Source organism: Saimiri boliviensis, chromosome 1, assembly GCF_048565385.1.
Source record: "Saimiri boliviensis isolate mSaiBol1 chromosome 1, mSaiBol1.pri, whole genome shotgun sequence".
Taxonomy (NCBI): domain Eukaryota; kingdom Metazoa; phylum Chordata; class Mammalia; order Primates; family Cebidae; genus Saimiri; species Saimiri boliviensis.
This window is the reverse complement of record NC_133449.1, coordinates 97,121,538-97,142,833: the sequence shown is the minus strand read 5'-3', so window position 1 is coordinate 97,142,833 and position 21,296 is coordinate 97,121,538. Positions and strand designations below refer to the sequence as shown.

The 21,296-nt window shown below is 40.0% G+C and overlaps 1 protein-coding gene across 3 annotated transcripts in view; it reads left to right on the top strand.

Annotated features, from left to right (window-relative positions):
* SLC9A2 (solute carrier family 9 member A2) overlaps nt 1-21,296 on the top strand; it is a 99,124-nt gene that overhangs the window by 65,407 nt on the left and 12,421 nt on the right. For all 3 annotated transcript variants that reach the window (XM_003922791.3, XM_074400550.1, XM_074400543.1), the window contains exons 4-8: nt 703-920; nt 1,563-1,765; nt 13,481-13,570; nt 14,470-14,540; nt 20,543-20,704. In XM_003922791.3, coding sequence (XP_003922840.1) covers nt 703-920; nt 1,563-1,765; nt 13,481-13,570; nt 14,470-14,540; nt 20,543-20,704 — 744 coding nt within the window. The remainder of the gene's footprint in view (nt 1-702; nt 921-1,562; nt 1,766-13,480; nt 13,571-14,469; nt 14,541-20,542; nt 20,705-21,296) is intronic.

The following is a 21,296-nucleotide window of genomic DNA, read 5'->3' as shown; positions in this document are numbered from 1 at the left end:
TTAGGAATTCTCAGAGCCTGTTAAAACGTTTTGAATTTCCCAGAAGTGGATAAAATAGATACATAGAAATAAGACTCAGAACTATGGATTTAAAAAAAAAAACTGAGGGGGTCTAAGAGATATTCAGGGTGAAGAATCGAAAATAGTTGTTGACCAATTTTATGGCAGGGGTTACCGAGGTGTGACAGGGAGAGAAGCCTAACACAAGCCCGTTTTCAAGTACCTGGCACAAAGTAAAGGTGCTATAAAATAGATTAACTGTTTTTATAGAAGTCCTCAGGATTTTATGCAATAGAATCCTTTTACATAATAGAGGAACAGAGAATATGTGGGAAAATAAATCAGTTTATAGAAAGACCATGAATTTCAAATTTATTTTGGACTCATTTTATTTGAGATACAGAAAGGAGAGCTGATGGTATTGATGTCCATAGACCTTTAGGTGTGAATCTGGGGTAAAGAAATTGAAGGATCAGAATGCTGGGCAGAGCAGGGTAGTTGAGCCAGGGTTGGTAATGAAGACCTCCGGAGACTGTAGGATTTCTAAGGTTTACATGAAAATCATATTCACCTATAAACATCATTCGATGATGTAGTCTTGGGCAGAAGAGTAGAGCCATAACTTAGCTCTTAAGTGCTGTCTCTTGTATTCTGATTAGGATCATTGTCAGGTTTCAATAAAGGCTGATTCTTCTTTTTCAGAATCACTGCTTGTGCAATGACTATGAATAAGTACGTGGAAGAAAATGTATCTCAGAAATCCTACACGACCATCAAGTACTTCATGAAGATGCTGAGCAGCGTCAGCGAGACCTTGATCTTCATCTTCATGGGTGTGTCCACCGTGGGCAAGAACCACGAGTGGAACTGGGCCTTTGTCTGCTTCACCCTGGCCTTCTGCCTCATCTGGCGAGCCCTAGGTAATGAGCACTTACTTGCTAAATGTACATATGTGACACTCACTAATAGAATGGGCTTTCCTTTTGTCACTCCCTTTCTGCTGTTGAGGCTTCTTTTTTTTATCTTCTTAATTTATTCTTTCTTGCCTACTTCTTACTCCTCTTCTTTCTCATCCTCCTTTACTTTTTTCTCCTCCTTCATCCTTCTCTTCCTTCTTTTCTTCTCCTTTTTCATTTCCTTCCTCTTCTTCCTCCCCATAGTCTTCTTCCTAGTCCTCCTGTTTCTTTTTCCTCCTTTCTTCTCATCTTCCTCTGCCTCTTCCTCTTCCCTTTTCCTTCCTCATCGGCCTCTTCATTTTCTCTCTCTTGCTTTTCTCATCCCTTCCTGATGTATTATTTTCTTCCCTGAGTATCTTCATGCCCTTGTTATAAGTCAGATTAGTGTGTCTTGTCTTCTCGGATTTCATGTTTTCACCCACAATCCTGGAACAACATCAAAGGCCCAGAGCCTGCTGTTACTAGCAAGACAGAAAAGGGGGAAAGATTTTGGGGTCTGTTTTTAAATCCATTGCCCCTGTCACAGAAGCACAGGAAAGAAGTCTGTGTATTTTTATATTCTGGCCTCATCCAGTCTGTTCCCTCTTGGGTTTTCTTTCTGTGCAGGTGTCTTTGTCCTGACTCAGGTCATTAATAGGTTCCGGACCATTCCCCTGACCTTTAAGGATCAGTTCATCATTGCCTACGGAGGACTGCGAGGGGCCATCTGTTTTGCACTCGTGTTTCTCCTTCCTGCTGCTGTGTTTCCTCGGAAAAAGCTGTTTATTACGGCTGCCATTGTTGTCATATTCTTTACTGTCTTCATTCTGGTGAGTAGAGTTCTTTCGCCTTTTACCAGGAGGGAAAAAATCATTCAGAATATTGGATTCCGTTAACAGGATGCAGAGAGGTAAAGGTGTGTTGAAACTTTGGTAGTTAGTAACTGGGGAAATGATATTTCCTGCCTGGATACATGTCACCAGATTGTTGAGAGGCCTTAGAGAGTCCAATTTGGTCACTTGGCCTACACAGAGAAATTATTATTTAAGGAAACTAAATGAAGTGCTCTAATCTTATGACTGGAAACTTAGGAACTGCACTTGCTAATGCTTATTATTTTTCTGACTTAGTGAATGCAGTTGTTAAATGCCAGCTGTGCATGATGACCTTCCAACAGCTATTAGACATGAGTTGACTGCCTAGCAGTGACTCCCCTGAAATGACAAACGGATGAATGCACGTTTAATATTGGGAGGCAGTAAGTGTGGTGGACCTGTGTCCGGATCCCGACTTTGCAAGTGAATCAGTCTCTTTAAGATGCCAGCTCTTAGAAGATTATATTCATTTATCGAATATTTACGAGACTCTTGCTAAGTGCCAGGCAGTGCTCTAGGAGCCAGAACATAAAAAGATTCCTGTCCCTGCTGCAGAGCTTACATTTCAGAGGGGTTGGTAGCACTAGACAAGAAACATAATAAGCAAGTCATAGAGCATGTTAGAAAGTGATAAATGCTATACGATAAGGAAATTGCAAGGAATCAAGCATGGAAATGGTAAAGTGGTGGGGGAGGCATGTTGCAATTCCAACATTAAATGGTCATGAAAGGGAACAGTAAGAAAAATGACATTTGAGCAAAGGCATGCAGGAGGTGGAGGAATTAGCTAAGCCCAAGAACAACCCAGGCAAATGCACTGAGGGATCAAGTGTGCTCTGAAGGCAGTGTGCTCTTGGCCAGTGTGGCTGGAGTGGCACAGAGTGTGGGGTGGCGTGTAGGAGAATGAGGAGAGGCAGGTATCATGCAGCTCCAGGCAGGCCAGTGTATGAAGCTTGGCTCTTCTCCAAGAGAAATGGAAGCCAATAGAAAGTGTCATACAGATGCCTGATATGTTCTGACTTCTTTTGTACAAGGATCATGCTGGCTACTGTGTTGAGAACAGACTGTTGTGAGGAAAGGGTGGACATGGGGAATCCAGCATGGAAGCCCTGCAGTCATCAGGCAAAACCAGGCTGGTGGAAGTTCAGTTGGTGAGAAGTGGTAAGATCCTGGAACACATTCTGATGGAGCAACCTATGGGATTCCCTGATGGATTCGATATGTTGTGAGAGAAAAAGGCATCACCCACAACTCCACAGGTTTTGGCCTGAGCAGCTAGAAGGATGGACTTGCTCTCAATTGAGAAGCAGAAGTCTGTGCATGGCAGAAGTAGGGGTAGGGAGATTGTAGGTTCAATTACGGGCATGCTGCATTAGGGGTGTCTGTTAGACCTACAGTGGAAATGTGGATGTGGCAGATACAAGTCTGGAGCTCAGAAAAGGGACTCTCTGGCCTCTAGCAGAGAACTGGTACTAGAAGCCATGAAGCTGGATGTGCTTGTCAAGGGAGTGAAAATATATATTGAAGAGACCACAATAGAGGACTAAGGATTGAACCCTGGGGCAGCCCAACCTTAAGACATTTTCAGGAAGAAGGGAGCAGCCAAGAAGAACTGAGAACCAGTGATCGGTAGAAAAGGAGGAAGATCAGGAGATGTGTGTGTTTTCAAAATTTATTCATATGTATTTAAAAGTTAGTGGAGAGAGATCCAAAATGGCCGATTAGGAGCAGCTCAGGATTGCAGCTCCCACTGAAAGTGCAGAGAGTGAGTGGACACCGCATTTCCAGGTGGATTTTTTTCTCCACAGACCAGGAGATTCCCAGGTGGAGGAGCCCCACGAGTCACCAGCATGACTCTTTTGGCCGGTGTGGATGTTTTGCTGGTGCTCCGGTGTGGTGGTTCTTGATACAAAATACATGGGACTGGGTGCCCTTTTAGCTGGCGAGTAGAGCTCCGGGAGGGCAGAGTCTCCCATTCAGCTGATTAGAAAGGGGACTGAGACGGCGAGCCAGGCTAGGAGATTCCCAGGCAGGAAAGCACCACAAATCTCAGCACCACTGTTTCAGCTGGTGCAGTGGGCCGGTGCAGTGGGTCGCTGCATGGGAAATCACACAGCAGCTCTGAATGAACAACAGAGCCCACAGCTCAGCACTTGGCTCCTATAAAGGAGAGATTGTCTCCTCAAGGATGTCCCTGACCCCTGTGAGTCACCTTATAAAGGAGAGCTCAGACTGACATTTGGCGGATATCCTTCTGGGACAAAGATAGCAGAAGAAGAAACTGGTAGCAACTCTTACTGTTCTGCAGCTGCTGCAGGTGATCTCCAGGCAAGCAGGGCCTGGAGTGGACCTCAGCAGTCTTACAGCAGAGGGGTCAGACTGTTAGAAGGAAAACTAAGAAACAGAAATAACTTTATTATTAACAAACTGGACATTCACTCAGAGACCCAATCCGAAAGTCAACAACTACAAAGACAACAGGTGGATAAATCCACAAAGATGGGAAGAAACCAGTGCAAAAAGGCCGAAAACACCTGAAACCAAAATGCCCCTCCTCCCACAAGGGATCACAACTCCTCATCAGCAAGGGAAAAAGGCTTGATGGAGAATGAGTGTGATGAATTGACAGAATCAGGCTTCAGAAGGTGGGTAATAAGAAAGCTATGTGAGCTAAAAGAACATGTTCTAACCCAATGCCAAGAAACTAAGAATCTTGAAAAAAGATTTGACGAAATGCTAATGAGAATAGACAACTTAGAGAGGAATATCAATGAATTGATGGAGCTGAAAAACACAACATGAGAACTTCACGAAGCATGCACAAGTTTTAGCAGTTGAATTGACCAAACAGAAGAAAGGATATCAGAGGTTGAAGATCAATTCAATAAAATAAAACAAGAAGGCAAGATTAGAGAAAAAAGGCAAAAAAAAAAAAAAAAAAGAAACAACACAAAACAAAACAAAAAAAAAAACAAACAAAGTCTCCAAGAAATATGGGACTATGTGAAAAGACCTAATCTACATTTGATAGGTGTACCTGAATGTGACGAAGAGAATGAAACCAAGCTGGAAAATACTCTTCAGGATATTATCCAGGAAAACTTCCCCAACCTAGCAAGGCATTCCAATATTCAAGTTCAGGAAATACAGAGAACACCACAAAGATATTCCTTAAGAAGAGCAACCCCAAGGCACATAATTGTCAGATTCACCAGGGTTGAAATGAAGGAGAAAATGCTAAGGGCAGCCAGAGAGAAAGGTCAGGTTACCCACAAAGGGAAGCCCATCAGACTCACAGCAGATCTCTCAGCAGAAACCCTACAAGCCAGAAGAGAGCAGGGGCCAATATTTAACATCCTTAAAGAAAAGAACTTTCAACCCAGAATTTTATATCCAGTGAAACTAAGCTTCATAAGTGAAGGAAAAATAAAATCCTTTGTCAACAAGCAAGTACTCAGAGATTTCATCGCCACCAGGCCTGCTTTACAAGAGCTCCTGAAAGAAGCACTACACATAGAAAGGAAAAATCAGTACCAGCCACTCTAAAAATATACCAAAAGGTAAAGAGCATCAACACAATGAAGAATCTGCATCAACGAATGGGCAAAACAGCCAGCTCGTTTTAAATGGCAGTATCAAATTCACACACATCAGTATTAACCCTAAATGTAAATGGACTAAATGCCCCAATCAAAAGACACAGACTGGCAAATTGGACAAAAAGTGGCCCCATTCTTAAACCACTTCCAGCTTAGTTGGGGAGATAGCAAATATGGTCAGGTAATTTTTAAATCAAAACTAGAGAAATTTGTAACTATAAAATGGAATGAGAAAATCGGACTTTGAATGCTTTAAGACTAAATGTTATAGTCATAAAATTGCTCAATTCCTACTGAAGATTAGCCATGAATTCTGATGTGAAAGAACTCATGACTTCTTCTAAGGCATCCTATTGTCTAGCAGAAGTTTCTTCAATAAAGTAAATGTTTGATAATCTGTGCCATCCAATAAGATAGCCACTAACTACATGTGGCTTTTGAGCCTCTGAAACATGATTAGTGAAAAAAAAAGAAAAAAAGAAAATGAAATTCTGATTTTAGATTAGCCTGGAACAGAGGTGCATGCCTGTAATCTCAGATACTTGGCAGGTTAGCCTGAGGTGGAAGGGTGACTTGAGGTGAGGAGTTTGAGGCTGCACTGAGTTATGATCACATCACTGCATTCCAGCCTGGGCAATAGAGCAAGACTCCCATCCTCTGTCTCTCTTTCTCTCTCTCTTTTTTTTCTTTTCTTTCTTTCTCTCTTTTCTTTTCTCTTTTCTTTCTTTCTTTCTTCAAAAAAAGAAAAACAAGAAAAACAAGGTTAATAAGAAATAAATAACTCTTGTAGTCTGGGTAAATATCTCACTACAGAAATTTATTCCTCTATAAATGTTTTAGGAACACACAAAAATCTTCAGAGATTAATTATTCCCTAAACAAACAAACAAACAAAAAAAAAAAAAAAAAAAAAAAAACAGTCAGTGACAGAATGCTTTCTAGGTGCCCGATGCAAATCTAAGCATCTTACATGTTAATTCATTTAACCTTCGTAACAGTTCCATGGTGCATAACTCTAGGAGTCATGGTTTATTATCCCTGTTTTGTGGATGAGGAAAGTGGGGCACTGAAAGTGAGGTTAAGCAAGTTTACCAAGTTTGCACAGCTAGTAAAATGTAGAGCAGAGTCAAAACCTATTTGCTTTTGACCCTGAATAAAGTGTCCAGGAGAGAGCCTTGTGTGTAGTGAGTGCTCAGTATTGTAATGCATCACGATTTTCCTCCTTCCTTCTAGTCATTTCTTCAAAAGACAGTTCATCCTTCATTCATTCATGCCTTCCAACACTGGGGACAGTGAGTTGTCTGGAATCCTGGAGGAGACCCTTTCCTGAGTTAAGATGACCACTTTCTGTTACTGTCTTTATTATCAACATCTTTCTGCTTTCACGCAGTATTATGGACTAGAAATGGTGACGACTTGTCCTTGGGAAGTAGTGGCAGAGATGAAAAGAAGCACATCCAGTCCTCTTTATTTTGGAAGACTCTTCAGTGAGACTGTATGTGAGAAGTGAGCCAAAGCAGGGCAGAGGACCAGTCGAAGGATGACTGCTAACTCGTGTTGTGTGGAATGTCAGAGAGCTTGTGGGGCAGGGGAGATGCTGGAAGTCAGGAAGTTCATGTGAGATGGATCTCAGTGATGTAGAAGCATGGCTTTCCCTGAGTTTGAAGAGGACAGGAGTAGGATAGATGGAAGGAGAGAGATGAAGGTGAGTAAAGACTGTGATAGAAAAGGCGAAAGCCTGAAGCAACAAACAGCACAGTTGAGATGTATTGGCCCAATTTGGTATTGTGAACACATGAAGACAACCCTCTGCTAAGGGAGACATCTGGGGATCATTGTTTAGCACCTGTAAGTGTAGAGATGTCAGTCTTTCCTCTCATTAGGTTTAAAGAGAGTCTGTAAGTTCACTTGGTTATCCACAGAGAGGAGAAATTGCTGCAGTTCCACTTGTGTTGATATCTTCCCTTTCCTGTTCTCTGCCTACCCTTCTGCGGGCACAGACTGGGGACTGCACACGTATAGCTTGGTTCCTTGACTCTGATCACATCCTCCTCCTATTTTCCTGCCTACTTCTGGTTCTTAAGAGACTCTGAACACACACATGTGCACAAGCATGCATAGACACACACACAAATACACATATACTTCCTTCAGAAAGGATGTCTTTTCTAGAATACATCAAAGATTAAGGAATTCAGTGAAGGAAACCTGGAGGGAAATATTTGATGAGATACAAACATAGTAGGAATAACTAATTATAAATCCATGCATAAAATGTTGCCTTACAAGTAAGAATTATGTATTCTTTCTCAAATGTCAGCTTTTATGTTGATGGACTGATTACTAAACTTTAAATATGTTTTTCTCCCTTTATGTCATGATTTTTATATGATAAGCTCTTCCAATCTGGTATTACTGAGTTATAACTGTCTTCAGAAATAGGATTTCATATGACGTATGATGCATTATTTGATATCATAGTTTATCATGAGAATTTTCACATTGCATGAATCGTGTTGCTAATAGATGTAGTCTCTTTATGAGGCACAGAGACAAAGGACTTTACTGTCCATGACAAAAGCTGTAGCCAGAGCCTTGTGTTGGTTTTTGTCAGTTTTCCACACCTCCTTGTCCCACGGGGGTGACACAGGGGACCCATGATGGATGTCTGCACATATCGTGGGCTGCAATGCAGGAGGAGGACACTGAGTTTGGGGACATTTTGCTCTCTCAGAAAGGTGATCTTACTACATTTCTTAAGAGTGCTCATTGTTTGCAACCCTAAGAAATGGCCCAGGTAAAAAGTAATCAAGGCCTGACATTCTTGGCACCCCCTGCAAGAACATGTGGGGATGCTCAGGTCCCATGGTGGGGTAGCCTTTCCCAGCAATTACATGAATCTTTGCTAATTTAGCCTCTCCAACTGGAATGATGTTGCTCACTATTTTATAGACTTTGTGAAGACCCTTAAATGTGCTTTCATTTGTCAAATAAAGGGTCTTTTTTTTTTTTTTTTTGAGATGGAGTCTTGCTCTGTTGCCAGGCTGGAGTGCAGTGGCACTATCTCAGCTCACTGCAATCTCCACCTCCCATATTCAAGTGATTCTGCTGCTTCAGCCTCCTGAGTAGCTGGGATTACAGGCATGTACCACCATACCCAGCTAATTTTTTTGTGTGTTTATTTTTAGTAGGGATGGGTTTCACCATGTTGGCCAGGATGGTCTCAATCTCCTGACCTCATGATCCGCCTGCCTCGGCCTCCCAAAGTGCTGGGATTACAGGTGTGAGTTACTGTGCCACGCCTCATAAATTTTTATATATATACTGTTTCATAATGACACCATCTTTATATTTAATTAACATATACCATTATTAGGTGGGATTCCATAGAATTTAGAATACTTTACAACAATCCTACAATAAAATGAGCAAAATGATCAGGCTTTTTTAAGATGGAAAAATGTAAGTGAATTGTTTAGAATGTTAGAGGAAGAACAGTAAAAGACAATTCCATGTGTTTTTGACGGAGCAGCCAGGTGAATGAAGGTGACATTTAATTTGGTGAAGACTACCTGGAGAGTATTAGGTCTGAAGGGTAGGACACCATGTGTTCAGTTTTGGATGTGGGATACATTTTGGACATGCACATTTGCCTATTAGACTTCTAAGTGGAGATGTTGAATAGGCAGTTATATACATATGAGCCTGAAATTTTGGCAAGAAGCCAGAGTGGGAGATATAAATTTGGGATTCCTTTATATATGATTTTTAAAACACGTAAGTCTAGAATAAATCATTGAGGGAGTAAGCATAGAAAGAATATAGAAAAGAAGGCATCTGACTACAGAACCCTGAAACACAGTAATATTTAGAAATCAAGAAAAGGTTGGGGATCCAGCCCAGGAAACTGAAAAGGGTGAATGGTGCAGGAGGGGAAACATCAGAAGGAGAGGAGGAAGGAGAGGAGAGGCTTCTCACAACTGTGACAAATGCGGCTGCAAGGTCAGACAAAGTGTGAGTGGAGAACACAGCCTTGGATTTAGGGACACAGTGATAAGTGGCCTCTGCACAAGTGTACTTTGGGTCAGTCAGGAGAACAAAACCCTCATTGGCTGGATCCAGGAAGGGGAGGGGAAGAGAGAGAAATGGGGGGCAGGAGATATGGGCAACTCTGTTGAGGTTTCTTAGAGAAAGGAGGTAGTGGCCAGAGGTGGATATCTGTCATAGGATGTCTTCTGTTTCTGGTTTTCAAAGATAAGAGCACGTTTGGATACTGATGGTACAGGAAAGAGAGAAATCTCATTCAGCAAAGAGGAAGTTGGAGTTTAGGGGATAGAGGCAGACACAGAAGGAGAAATCAATGTGCAGCATGGGAAATGCTGAAAGAGAGACGCACTGATGGGGACTGTGAACAGCCACCACAACATTTTAACGCTTCTCACTCTACTTATCCCATTCTAAGATAAAGACTGTTTGCACGACTGCATTTATGATCTCTGTGACCCAGTGTGTGATGTGAGAAAGCCCTTCCATAAGATAGCACAGCAATGATAGTGATATTTTTTTAATATATGAAAATTGTTTCTGCAAGTTTTTCTGGAAATTACCTGCTAAATCAGCAAGGAAATATAAGGCAGTTTCTCTCTCCTCCATTCTTTTTATTATGCAAATATTAGTTCCAAAAAACAACACAAAACAAGAACTCATTTTCATAAAAAATGAGACCGAAAGAATGTTCATGACACTCACATCGCATTGTATTTCTTGTTGTTGTTGTTTTCCCCTCTGATATAAATGGGAGCTGGGGAATGCAAGGTGGGAGGGAGGCAGAGATGGAACAAGATGAAAGACAAATCAGTCTCCCCGTTACTCTCCCTGCTCCTGCTGTTCCATGACTCTCCCAGGCAGGCCTGACCCTCAGGGGTGGTGTTTAGTATGTATGCCAAAGTAAAGGAACAGCTGAAAATTTAATTTGTATTTGCAAATATATTTATTGGTAGTTTGATGAAAATCTAAGGGTTTTATTTTTTTATCCTGTATGGATGCTAGCAAGCTATTTTATTTTTCTAAGCTTTATCAGGTTACTCCCTGGGTAATCTAAATTAGAAATTTTCCAATGTGGGTAAAATAAGATGCTTTCGCGGTCTTCTTTCTTTCTCCCTCCCAACCAGACACCCAGGTTCCTAGAATATAACATCCAATCCAATTAGCGTGGCTTAATATGGGTTACACAGATGTCACATACTCTGCCTGCAAAATATGTGGACTGAAGAAGGGAGGAAAGTAAAAGGAGAGGGAGAGGAAGTAAGGCAACTTTCATCAAATAATTCTCAGTGAGCATGATATGGCTACCGCAGGCACTTCAAAGAGAAAAAGGGTGACTATGAAAAGGGTCTGTATATACAAACACATATTGTTTTAAGTTGTATTATTATAAACTGAAATATATTATGCTTTTAGAAACTTGAGTTGATTGGGGGGTAGGCCACACTTTCTTCCTGGAGTGGATCAGTTGTGATTTATCTGTGGTAGTGCATTTACTTCTAGATCATCCGTAAGGTGGAAGGAATCAACATGTGGATTGGAGTAAGCCCTGTGTCCTCTCTTTATTTTATGTCCTGTATTTACAAAGACTAGTCACTCACTTACTAGTCACTAATTGAACATTGATAGGAAAATAGCACGTGAAACAGCAGCTTGTGTCTTTAGAATACATTATATAGTTTTAAAAATCACATTGATTTTGTCAGCTTTTCCTTGAGCTATTATTAAACTAGTGGCTTCGTGGAATCTGGAACTTAGTGAAATCTCCCATCTCTGGGAACCACATGTTTACACCCATTTTCATTTATATAAGTTAGAAATTACAGAACATGTGTTGATTGGAAAACTGCTGTTTCCTTTTATGTTATCTCAAAGTGGCAGACTGGTATACAAATAGAACACAAGATGTGTTTTATACCAAATTTGGTCAAAATCAGTTCACACTTAAGAAAGTTAAAATGAAAGTTAAGCTGAAAAATGCCCAGAGCTAGACTGATGGAAAAAGAAAATGACCTTCTTTAAAAAATGGATGTGTGTGTGTACGTGTGTGTGTGTCTCAGTCAGTTCACATTATCAAAAGTGTTCTAAAACACTGAAAGACATGGGGAGAAATGAGACAAAAGTCAAATGCATGGCAGGGAACATCCCCCTATATAGCCATCCTCCATCCCTGAAATCCTAACAACCTTTCCTATCCATGTATCCTTCCTGCCAGGAAGTAGTGGCCATCTGCTCACCAAGCAAGAAACGGGAATCTTGATTCTCACCCCCTCCTTACCTGCCATATTTTGTGTCAATATCACATTACTTTTAAGTATATTTGCTGACAAATCCCCTTTCAGTCTCCTTTTTCTAAAATCTTGTGGTTACATTTACTCTTCCAGGTTAATTTAAAATCAGTCTCTCACGTTATGTTAAAAGTCTTCAGGAATATGTCACTGGAATTGTATGGTCGATACATGTCATTACAATATTGTTATCCCATCTAGGAACTGTGATTTTTCTGATATCTCAATATGTCCTTTAATCTCCTTCAGTTAAATTGTATAGTTCTCTTTATAAAGGTTTTATACATTTATGATAGGATTTTATACATATATAGAGATAATGGATAGTATATATATATATATACATATTTAGTATTTGGAATACTAGTGTAATATATAACATATTATTAGCTACTAGTATGTACTAGCATTATATAGATACACACTCTCTTTTAATATCTTTTTTTCATTGCTATTGTGTAGGTGTTTATTCTGTTACATTTAAAAATTAACATATGGAATGGCTTGGGCATTTTGAATTTATGTTAGTCGCTGTACCAAATTTTCTTGTTACTTTTAGAGGAAAAGAGATTACCTCAGATTTTTTAGGACAAAAATTTGATCATCCAGGAGCAACAAAAACCTTGTCACTTCATTTTCAATATTTATTCGTCTAGCTCTTTGTCTATTCTCAGTTGACTGGGACATGCAGAACTGCTGAACAGAGACAGAGACAGAGAACATCCTTGTGTTGTTTCTGGCTCTAATGGAAATGCTTGCAATGTTTCCTTTTTAAGTGATATGTTCACTATAGATTTCTGGCATATGTCTTTCGTCAGATTAAGGCATTTTTCTCCTCCTAGTTTACTGAATGGCTGATAGTTCTCCACATTTCCTGAGTTCACCCATGACTTGCCCAGACTGGCTGCAAGGCCCTCTCCCTGCAGTGCTTTGCTGTGCTGTGGCCTCCGCTGGGATATGCTTCTAGCATCTCCACCACTGCCCACCAGCGTCTCCTCTGCTCCAGACTTTCCTTGACCTGCTTCCTGTGCTAGCCCTGTCATCCCTCTTCTGCCTACTTTGTAACTATTTTCGGAAGTATCTGACTATATAAGACTACAACGTCCTAGAACCGAGGTCTTTAACTATTCATCTTTGTGTTTCAAATGCCGAAGACCCTGTTATGCGTGCAGTAGAAGCTTAGTGAAAATTGTTTTAATAAATGAGCAAATGAAAGAATCACTGATAAATTTTCTATAAATAATACAGCAAGTAGGTGATTCCTCTGAACTGAATAATACTTTATTATTATTACTATTATTATTATTTGTATAGAGAGTGAGTCTGACCATGTTGCCCAGGCTGGTCTTGGACTCCTGGACCCAAGTGATCTGCCCACCTTTGCCTCCCAAAATGGTGGGATTACAAACATGATCCATTGCACCTGGCCTACTTTATTATTTTTTGTAATTACTTTCTCAGCTTCTTCTATTTTGTCTTTGTTTTTGTTGGGACATGGTCCTTTGAAAATATGCCAGCTATTTGAAAAGAAGGAAAAAGTAACAAAAAGTTACATTTACTGTGTTAAATCTTGGTGGCAGAATATCCTTGTCTTTGCTTATCAAAGCTTAGGAGAAGAGGAGTTACTCTTGAATATTAAAATGTAGTTTTTAAAAACTTTTATAATAAATTTTTTACATTAAACAATTTATAAACTGTATAAATATGTATTAAAAACTTAAATTGTGTTTCTTGTTCAGGGAATAACTATTCGACCACTGGTGGAGTTTCTTGATGTCAAGAGGTCCAATAAAAAACAACAAGCCGTCAGTGAAGAAATCTATTGTCGGGTAGGTGTTAGGAGAATATAATAATTTTAATGATAAAGGAAAATATTTGAATTAGTGAAAGAGCTTGATACTAGGTTGTCCATTTCCTGAAGAAGAAAGGAATGGCAGGATGAGAGAGGAGAGCCTGAAGAAGGTATGTGCTGGGGGAGTGTGGAATAGACACGGCCCCATGGCAACTTCTCCAGGTTGGCTTGCTAAACTCCTGCATGAGTAGAGACAAGAAGTCTCCTCTTTTTACTTCCTTCAGCCTGGAAATGTTCCTACTGGGAAATTATTACCATATTTCATACTTTACAAAGTTATTAACAAACTGTTATGGGTGAGCAAAATAATCTGAGACTTACTTGTTACTCTGATTGGAGAAAGGCATTAAGTGGGTCAAGAGACCAGCCTTGGTCCCTAAACCTCCAGAAATCTCCTGATCCCTACCTTTTCTTACCCCTGAAAAGGAATTAACAGCCCTGACTATGTGGAGTGGTGTATACTGCCACATCAGTGTTTGAGTCAATCCCCAGAGGAAAGGGAAACCCTCCTCCATCTTTTTTGCAACATCTCATATCTTTGCTGTTGCTCTGCCCCCACACACCTGGCTTTGTTCTATTCTACACTTGAGATTTCTGTTTTCCGTTTAACTTGCTGCTTTTTTTTACATTGAAAAGATGACATTTCCCCAAGAGCTTAAAATAAATCGGAATTGAAAAGAAAAATTAAAAAAGACTTACTTTATACTGACCTGACAAACATTTCACCAATTTGTTTGAACATGAACTGTTTTATTGCTTTTGGCAATAAATAAACAAATAAAAAGCAAAAGCTATGAGAGTCTTTGGAGTTTAGAAATGATATAAGTAGAGTGAAAATTATTGATTTTGGGTAAAGACTGCTTTTTTCTGTTTTAGTTGTTTGATCATGTGAAGACTGGAATTGAAGATGTTTGTGGACATTGGGGTCACAACTTTTGGAGAGACAAGTAAGAAGGTCTTATGCCATTGGGTTATGAAGTGGCCCAGGGTCACATTGAAAGCAGGACGTATTGATTTTTATTATTTTTCATTTGTGAATCTCTCCTGTGTTATACTATGGTATGTCCTTTAAGATAAAGTTCAGCTATAGCAGAGATGTGGAATAATAGTAGCTTAATCAAGGTAAAAGTGTATTTATCTCTTCTGTAAATACCCAGAGGTTAGCAATTTAGGTTTAATAGATAAGTTTTACTCCAAGACTCTCCAGGGTCCCAGGACCCTCTGTCTAGCTGGTCCACTAACAGTAGCCTTCACTTCCAAGACTACCTCTTGAACCACAATGGCTGCATCAATATTAGCCATTTGAGGCAGCAAGGAGGATGAAAGATGATGAAGAGACAAAGCATATGTGCTATTAATAGCTGCCTTCTAACCAAAACCATCAGAAGCTGTCATATGATTCTTCATTGGCTAGGACTCAGGAATGTGGTCTGTTTGCCTGAAAACTAGGGCTTCCATTACTATCCATTTTGCCATGCATGGTGGGGGGCTTTGTCAAATGCAGAGATTCAGACCATCTAAGGATGTAAACAGATAAGCAGAAATAACAAATATATATTTATATATGTTACATATACATATATATATTTATATATGTTACATATACGTATATAATATATATTTATATGTTATATATACATATATTATATATTTATATATGTTACATATACATATATAATATATATTATATATGTTACATATACATATATAATATATATTTATATATGTTATATATACATATATAATATATATTTTTAAAGGCTAAAATTATCTGAAAGATTACATACATTTATATAAATTCACACACACACACACACACACACACACACACACACACACAGAGTTTACCATTCTGTAAAAGGCTCTGTGTTGGATAAATACAATTCAATACTAGTCTTCAAGAATCTTAAAGTTGAAGTGGGAAAGGTAGACTAGACAGGCAGAATTAGATGAATGCTTTAATATAAACTGAGAAACTGCATTAAAGGTTAAGAAGTTTGAATCAATTCTGACAGCAGAGTTAGGAGCATTGGGGTACAGGAGCCAGCCCTCACTTGCTAGTGGGAGCTCATCACATGTCTCTCTTCCTCACCACACATTTGGCATTATTCAGAGTGGTTGCTTGAATCAGGGCTTATATCATGGAACTGACGAATGCGACAAATCAAGGCCCCCCATTTTTTTCATAGAGCAATTTGTTAAACATTTATCAGCACACCACTGGCTAGGTGAGACTTTCAGAGGCAGCATTTAAGCTAATCTCTGAAGACAGAAGAAGGCATTTTAACCTATATTTGCTAGATTGCTCTTGTTTTGTTTTTCCTAACTTGCTAATAGATTCTTTTTCCCTCCACTGCTGAGTTACATGAAATTGACAAACCTACCAATGTCTGCAATTTAACACAAGGGAATTTTTGAGTGTTTCCTGTTTGCTCATATATGCTGGCATAATTTTGGGCTACATAAGACGTATAAGCCATGCACTCAGGTCTCTTAAATTTTGTAATATTATAGGCACAAAAAAACAGTCACACAGCCAGCAGACTCCTGTGTGTGTATATATATGTGTGTGTGTGAGAGAGACAATTAAGTAATATGATAATTGACAAAGACTTTCAGTGCTAGCACAACCTTTACAAGTTTTACAACACTGTTTACTAATGTAGAGAGGCCCCTGTGATTCAGCCTTACTGTATAATGAAAGGAAAAATATTTTATTTGTATGGAGAGCATGCCCAATTAGCCACATGGGAACACAAGGTAATAAAATTAAGCTAACTAAATTCTCCATTGTAAAACTATGTTTTAAATGGCCATTTCTCATGGGAAGTATTCGCTTTTCAGGAGGCAGGTTGAAGATCAGAGATCATAGACATCTGCCCTATGACTCTACCCTGGGACCTTCCTAGCATGGAGGCATCCCCATCTGTGCCAAGCCAGTGGAACAGTCCTTTTGGCCTCTCTTCACTATTTTCATAGCCATGCCTGTTTTCTGCCTACCTTGTTCCTTTCAACCCAACCACTTTCCTTCCTTTCTATGGCACCTCTCAGTACTTTTCTGAAATGGCATGTGAGAGGCATAACCCAGAACAGCTGGTTCCCTTTCAAAAGTGAATGTTAGGTTCAAGATGTCTACTGCTCCTCTGCCTCCCAAATGGGTGAATATAGATTGGCCTTGGCACAGTAATCAGGCCACTGGTCCTGGGGCACTGTCAGAAGAAGGAACAGGTGGATACTTCGGTCACTTGGGTTTGGTCTGAAACTCAGGAGAAGAAATGTCAGAGAAAGTCTGGCTATGTCTGTCTTTCAGGCAGAGACATTATCTCTGGGGTCCATGAGTCTGCCCTAGGCACATATCCAAAGGCTGCCAGGCTAATTGGCTGTAAGTGCTAAAGATGGGAGAGCCAACCTTGCTCCATGACTGAAAGGTAATGTTACATGGCTAACATTTGCCACTGCAGTGGACATATTTCATTAAATAATTTTGTAAGCATTGCTCTATTTCCATGCACATTTTTTTTCCAGGAAAATTTCAAGGTTTCCTGGATCAGGAATTCAGTTTGCAGGCACTGAATATCATAGGTGAAGCAGGGAAGTGGGTGCAGGGGGATGTGGGGCTGACATAGGACATTTTTAAAATCAGTTCTGCTCAGATCACATCCTTGGTGAGTGTTAATGTTACTAAAAATCAACATCAAAAAGAAGTGATTGTTTCAAGCATGTTAGCTGTTTTTCCCTTCTCTCTGGAATCCTTATGCTGTGGATTTCCAGTGGTTCTGCCAGAGAATTATTGAGACATTTGATCCTTTGAGAATGAAATGAAGGGTGATACAGTAGAGACCCTTCTCAGTCTTAATACAAGCGGTCTAATGATGGTGAAATGGAATTCCCAAGTGTAGCTTAGCAGAGAAATGAAAGGTGTGGAAATGAAGCAAAGGAAACACATTATCCCTACATGAGATAGAGCAGATGCCATTGTCCTTGGGGTTTGTTCTTCCTTTTACTTCTCTCTAGCGAAAAGCTAAGAAAACAATAATAATAAAAGAAGTTTTAAAAGATGTGTTGCTGCCAGGAGTCCTGGCTCAATGGGCCTACCATGAAACTAAAATTAAAAGTAGAAAAAAGTAGACCCAGTCTTTAGTGTGCAGTGGCCAGCCAAAAACAAAACACATTCAGGGATGGCTCTTCTTTAATTATTCAGAGCCCTCTAGTCTGTAGAACAAAGGACTAGCAACAAGAATGTGAGTTAACATCGATTCCTTTCATGGCACAGGTGTGCCTATAAACCTCTTGGGCTTGTGGTGATCACAGTAGTACACTTACTTCTTTCTCAGCAGATATTTATTGCATGCTGCTTCTCTTATATATTGGCATAATAATGTTGTGTAACAAACCATCCCCCAAATTCAGCTGCTCAGAACAAGTCATTATTATTAAAGTGCATGAGTCAAGAGGCTGATCGGGGTTGGGCTTAGCCAGTTGTGGCTGGGCTTGCTCATGCTCTCCAGTGAGTTGGCTGGCTGCCAGCTGATTCTGGCTGGACCTATCTGGTGTGATTGGGGTGAGGTGACTCTGCTCCCTTTGACAGTCACCTTTGTCCTGGGACTAAGGAGCCACTCTGCATATCCTTCTAATAGTGATTGTTGAAGCACAAGATATAAGCCTTCATGTGCCAGCCCAGGTTAAGCCACTGTTTCCATCATTGTGTTTGCTAATAGCCCAAGGAACATTATTGAGCATGCTGGCAGGAAACAGGGCAAAGCAAGTCATCTAGGCCATGGTGGAAGGCCATTGCCAAGTAATATGGCAGAAGGTGTAGACGGAGGAAGAAGTTGGTCCAAATGATTCATTCTATTACACTTGCTTGTAGTGTGCCAAGCAATGGTGACACAGAAAAAAAAAATGTCTGCCCATGTAGATCATATATTCTTGTGCTAGGAGACAGAAAGGAAGACAAGTAAATTGGAAGTCATGCTAGAAAGATATAACTACTATGGAGAAAAATACATCTGGGCAGCAAGATGAAGACTGCTGGAGGAGGAAGGCTGTGTGCAGTTCTAACAGGATGGATAGGAAGGGCACTTTTGAGAAAATGACTGTCAAGGAAAGACTTAAAGTGTAAAAGTGAGCCCTGCAGATATCTGGGGGAGGAACATTCCTAGCAGAAGGAACAGTAAGTATAAAGACTCAGAGATGGGAGCACCCCTGGTAAGTCTCTAAGACAGGAAGGACCACAATGAGGCTGCAGCCAAGGGGGAGGAGCACAGTGCAAAGAGGGGCAGACCCAGATTGTGTAGGAAGTCACAGGCCATTGTACTTGTACCCAAGGAAGATACAGAACAGTTACATTGTTAGACTTATATTTTAACAGGAGTACTTGGGCTTCTGTGTTGAGAATACTGTAAGAATGCAATGGTGGAAGCAGGAACACCAATTCACTATAAGAATCCAGTGAGAGAGAACAATGTCTTGGACCAGAATAATAGCATTAGATGAGGTGGGAGATGGCTGGATTTTGTATATATTTTGATGATGGACCAACAGAAATTGCTGATGGAAGAAATATTTGGAGTACTAGTCTGCTAGGGATGCTGTAAACAAAGTACCACAGATTGAGTGGCTCAACAGAAATGAATTGCCCCATAATTCTGGGGACTGGAAGTGAGACAGCAGGTGTCAGCAGGGCTTATTTCTTCTGAGGACCATGAGGGAAGATCCTGTTCTACACCCCTCTCCTTGGCTTGTAGATGGCTGTTTTCTCCCTGCCTCTTCATAACATCCTCCCTCTCTGTATGTGTTGGAGTCCAAATATCCTCGTTTTCTAAGTACAGCAGTCATTTTGGATTTGGGCCTACTCTGATGACCTCATCTTAACTTAATCACCTCTATAAACACTAGATCTTCAAATGTGGTCAGAGTCTGAGCTACTGGGGATTAGACTTTAACATACGAATTTTTGGCAGGACACAATTCAGTCCATAACACAGAACATGAGAAAAGTAGAAGAATCAGGGATGACCCCAGGATTTTTAACCTGGTGGGTCATGATTCGCTGAGATGGTAGGGAGGACTCCAGGAGAATACTGGTTCATTTGAATATGTTAAATTTAAGATGTCCCGTAGATACCCAACTGGAGATATTGAATAAGTAGCCAAAATCTCATATCTGGCATTTGGCTGAGTGGTTGGAGCTGGAGATGCAAATGTGGGGGTCACTGGCATAGATGTGCTATAAAGAGCTGGGAGACTGGGCAAGATGGTGATGGGAGTGAGTGGAATATGAAGGAGGAGGAATAACTGAGGCCCAGAGCACTCCTACATTAAGAGATCAGAAAGAAGAAAACGAAACAGAGAGAGGGTGAGACAGAGATTGGGGGACTCCAGTGTGGTGACCTGGAAGTCAAATGAAGACAATAGTTTAAACAAGTGAGGGCAGGAAAGATGAGGACTCATAACTGCCCATCACATTTATATCATTGGGTTCACTGACTACTTTGTTAAGAGTAGCTTTAATGGAGTATTGAGGCAATGTGAATGCTCAAGAGAGAATCAGAGGAGAGGAATTAGAGAAAGCAAATAGTGATAATGTTTCTGAGCAATTTTGCTAAAAGCAGTAGAGAAATGGTGAAGAGAGAAACATATGTATTTTAATCAGTAATTAGTGAATACTAGATATATGTGTGTCAGGGTCAGATATACAAAAATGTATGTGTATATATGTACATATGACAGTATGTGACATATATGTGTATGTGTATATATACGTATGTATACACATACATACATATATAAGGATGCACATACTAAATCTATAAAATCACCAGATTGACTAAATGCTGCTACTATGTTCCTGGGAATGGTGGAAATGACTGTATTGGTAAAAACAACAACTATTTTCTTAGTCAATGCAGTGTTAATTTATTGAAAGTTTGGCTTTCTTGATTTACAGATTTAAGAAGTTTGATGATAAATATCTGCGGAAGCTTTTGATTCGGGAAAATCAACCCAAGTCAAGCATCGTATCTTTATATAAAAAGCTTGAAATAAAACATGCCATTGAGATGGCAGAGACTGGGATGATAAGTACTGTCCCTACATTTGCATCTCTAAAGTAAGTATGGTCTTGCAAATAAAAGTTAGTATTGTTAAATATGCATTAATAGTATTTTGAAACTAGTAATAATAATTTTTAAAAAATTGGCCCAGGCCAGGCTCATTGGCTCATTCCTGTCATCCCAGCATTTTGGGAGGCCAAGGTATCAGATCACTTGAGGCCAGGAGTTTGAGATAAGTCTAGCTAACATGGTGAAATGCTGTCTCTACCAAAAATACAAAAATTAGCTGGGCATGATGGTGTGTGCTTGTAATCCTAGCTACTTGGGAGGCTAAGGTGGGAGAATTGCTTGAACTCGGGAGGTGGAGGTTGCAGTGAGCTGAGATTGTGCCACTGCACTCCAACCTGGGCAACAGAGTAAGACGCTGTCTCAAAAAAAAAAAAAAAAAAAAAAAAAAAATTAACCTGTGCCCTAGAGATGCCTTAAGATCTCACAGCAGATTGAGATTATGGTTAAAATGTGAAAGCTTAGAAATGTGTGTGTTACATTATGTTATGTTATGCTATGTTATGTTATGTTATGGTTTTGTGTTATGTTATATGCTTGAGAGAAGCAAGCTTAAATTATCTAGGAAGGAAAACAAGATTA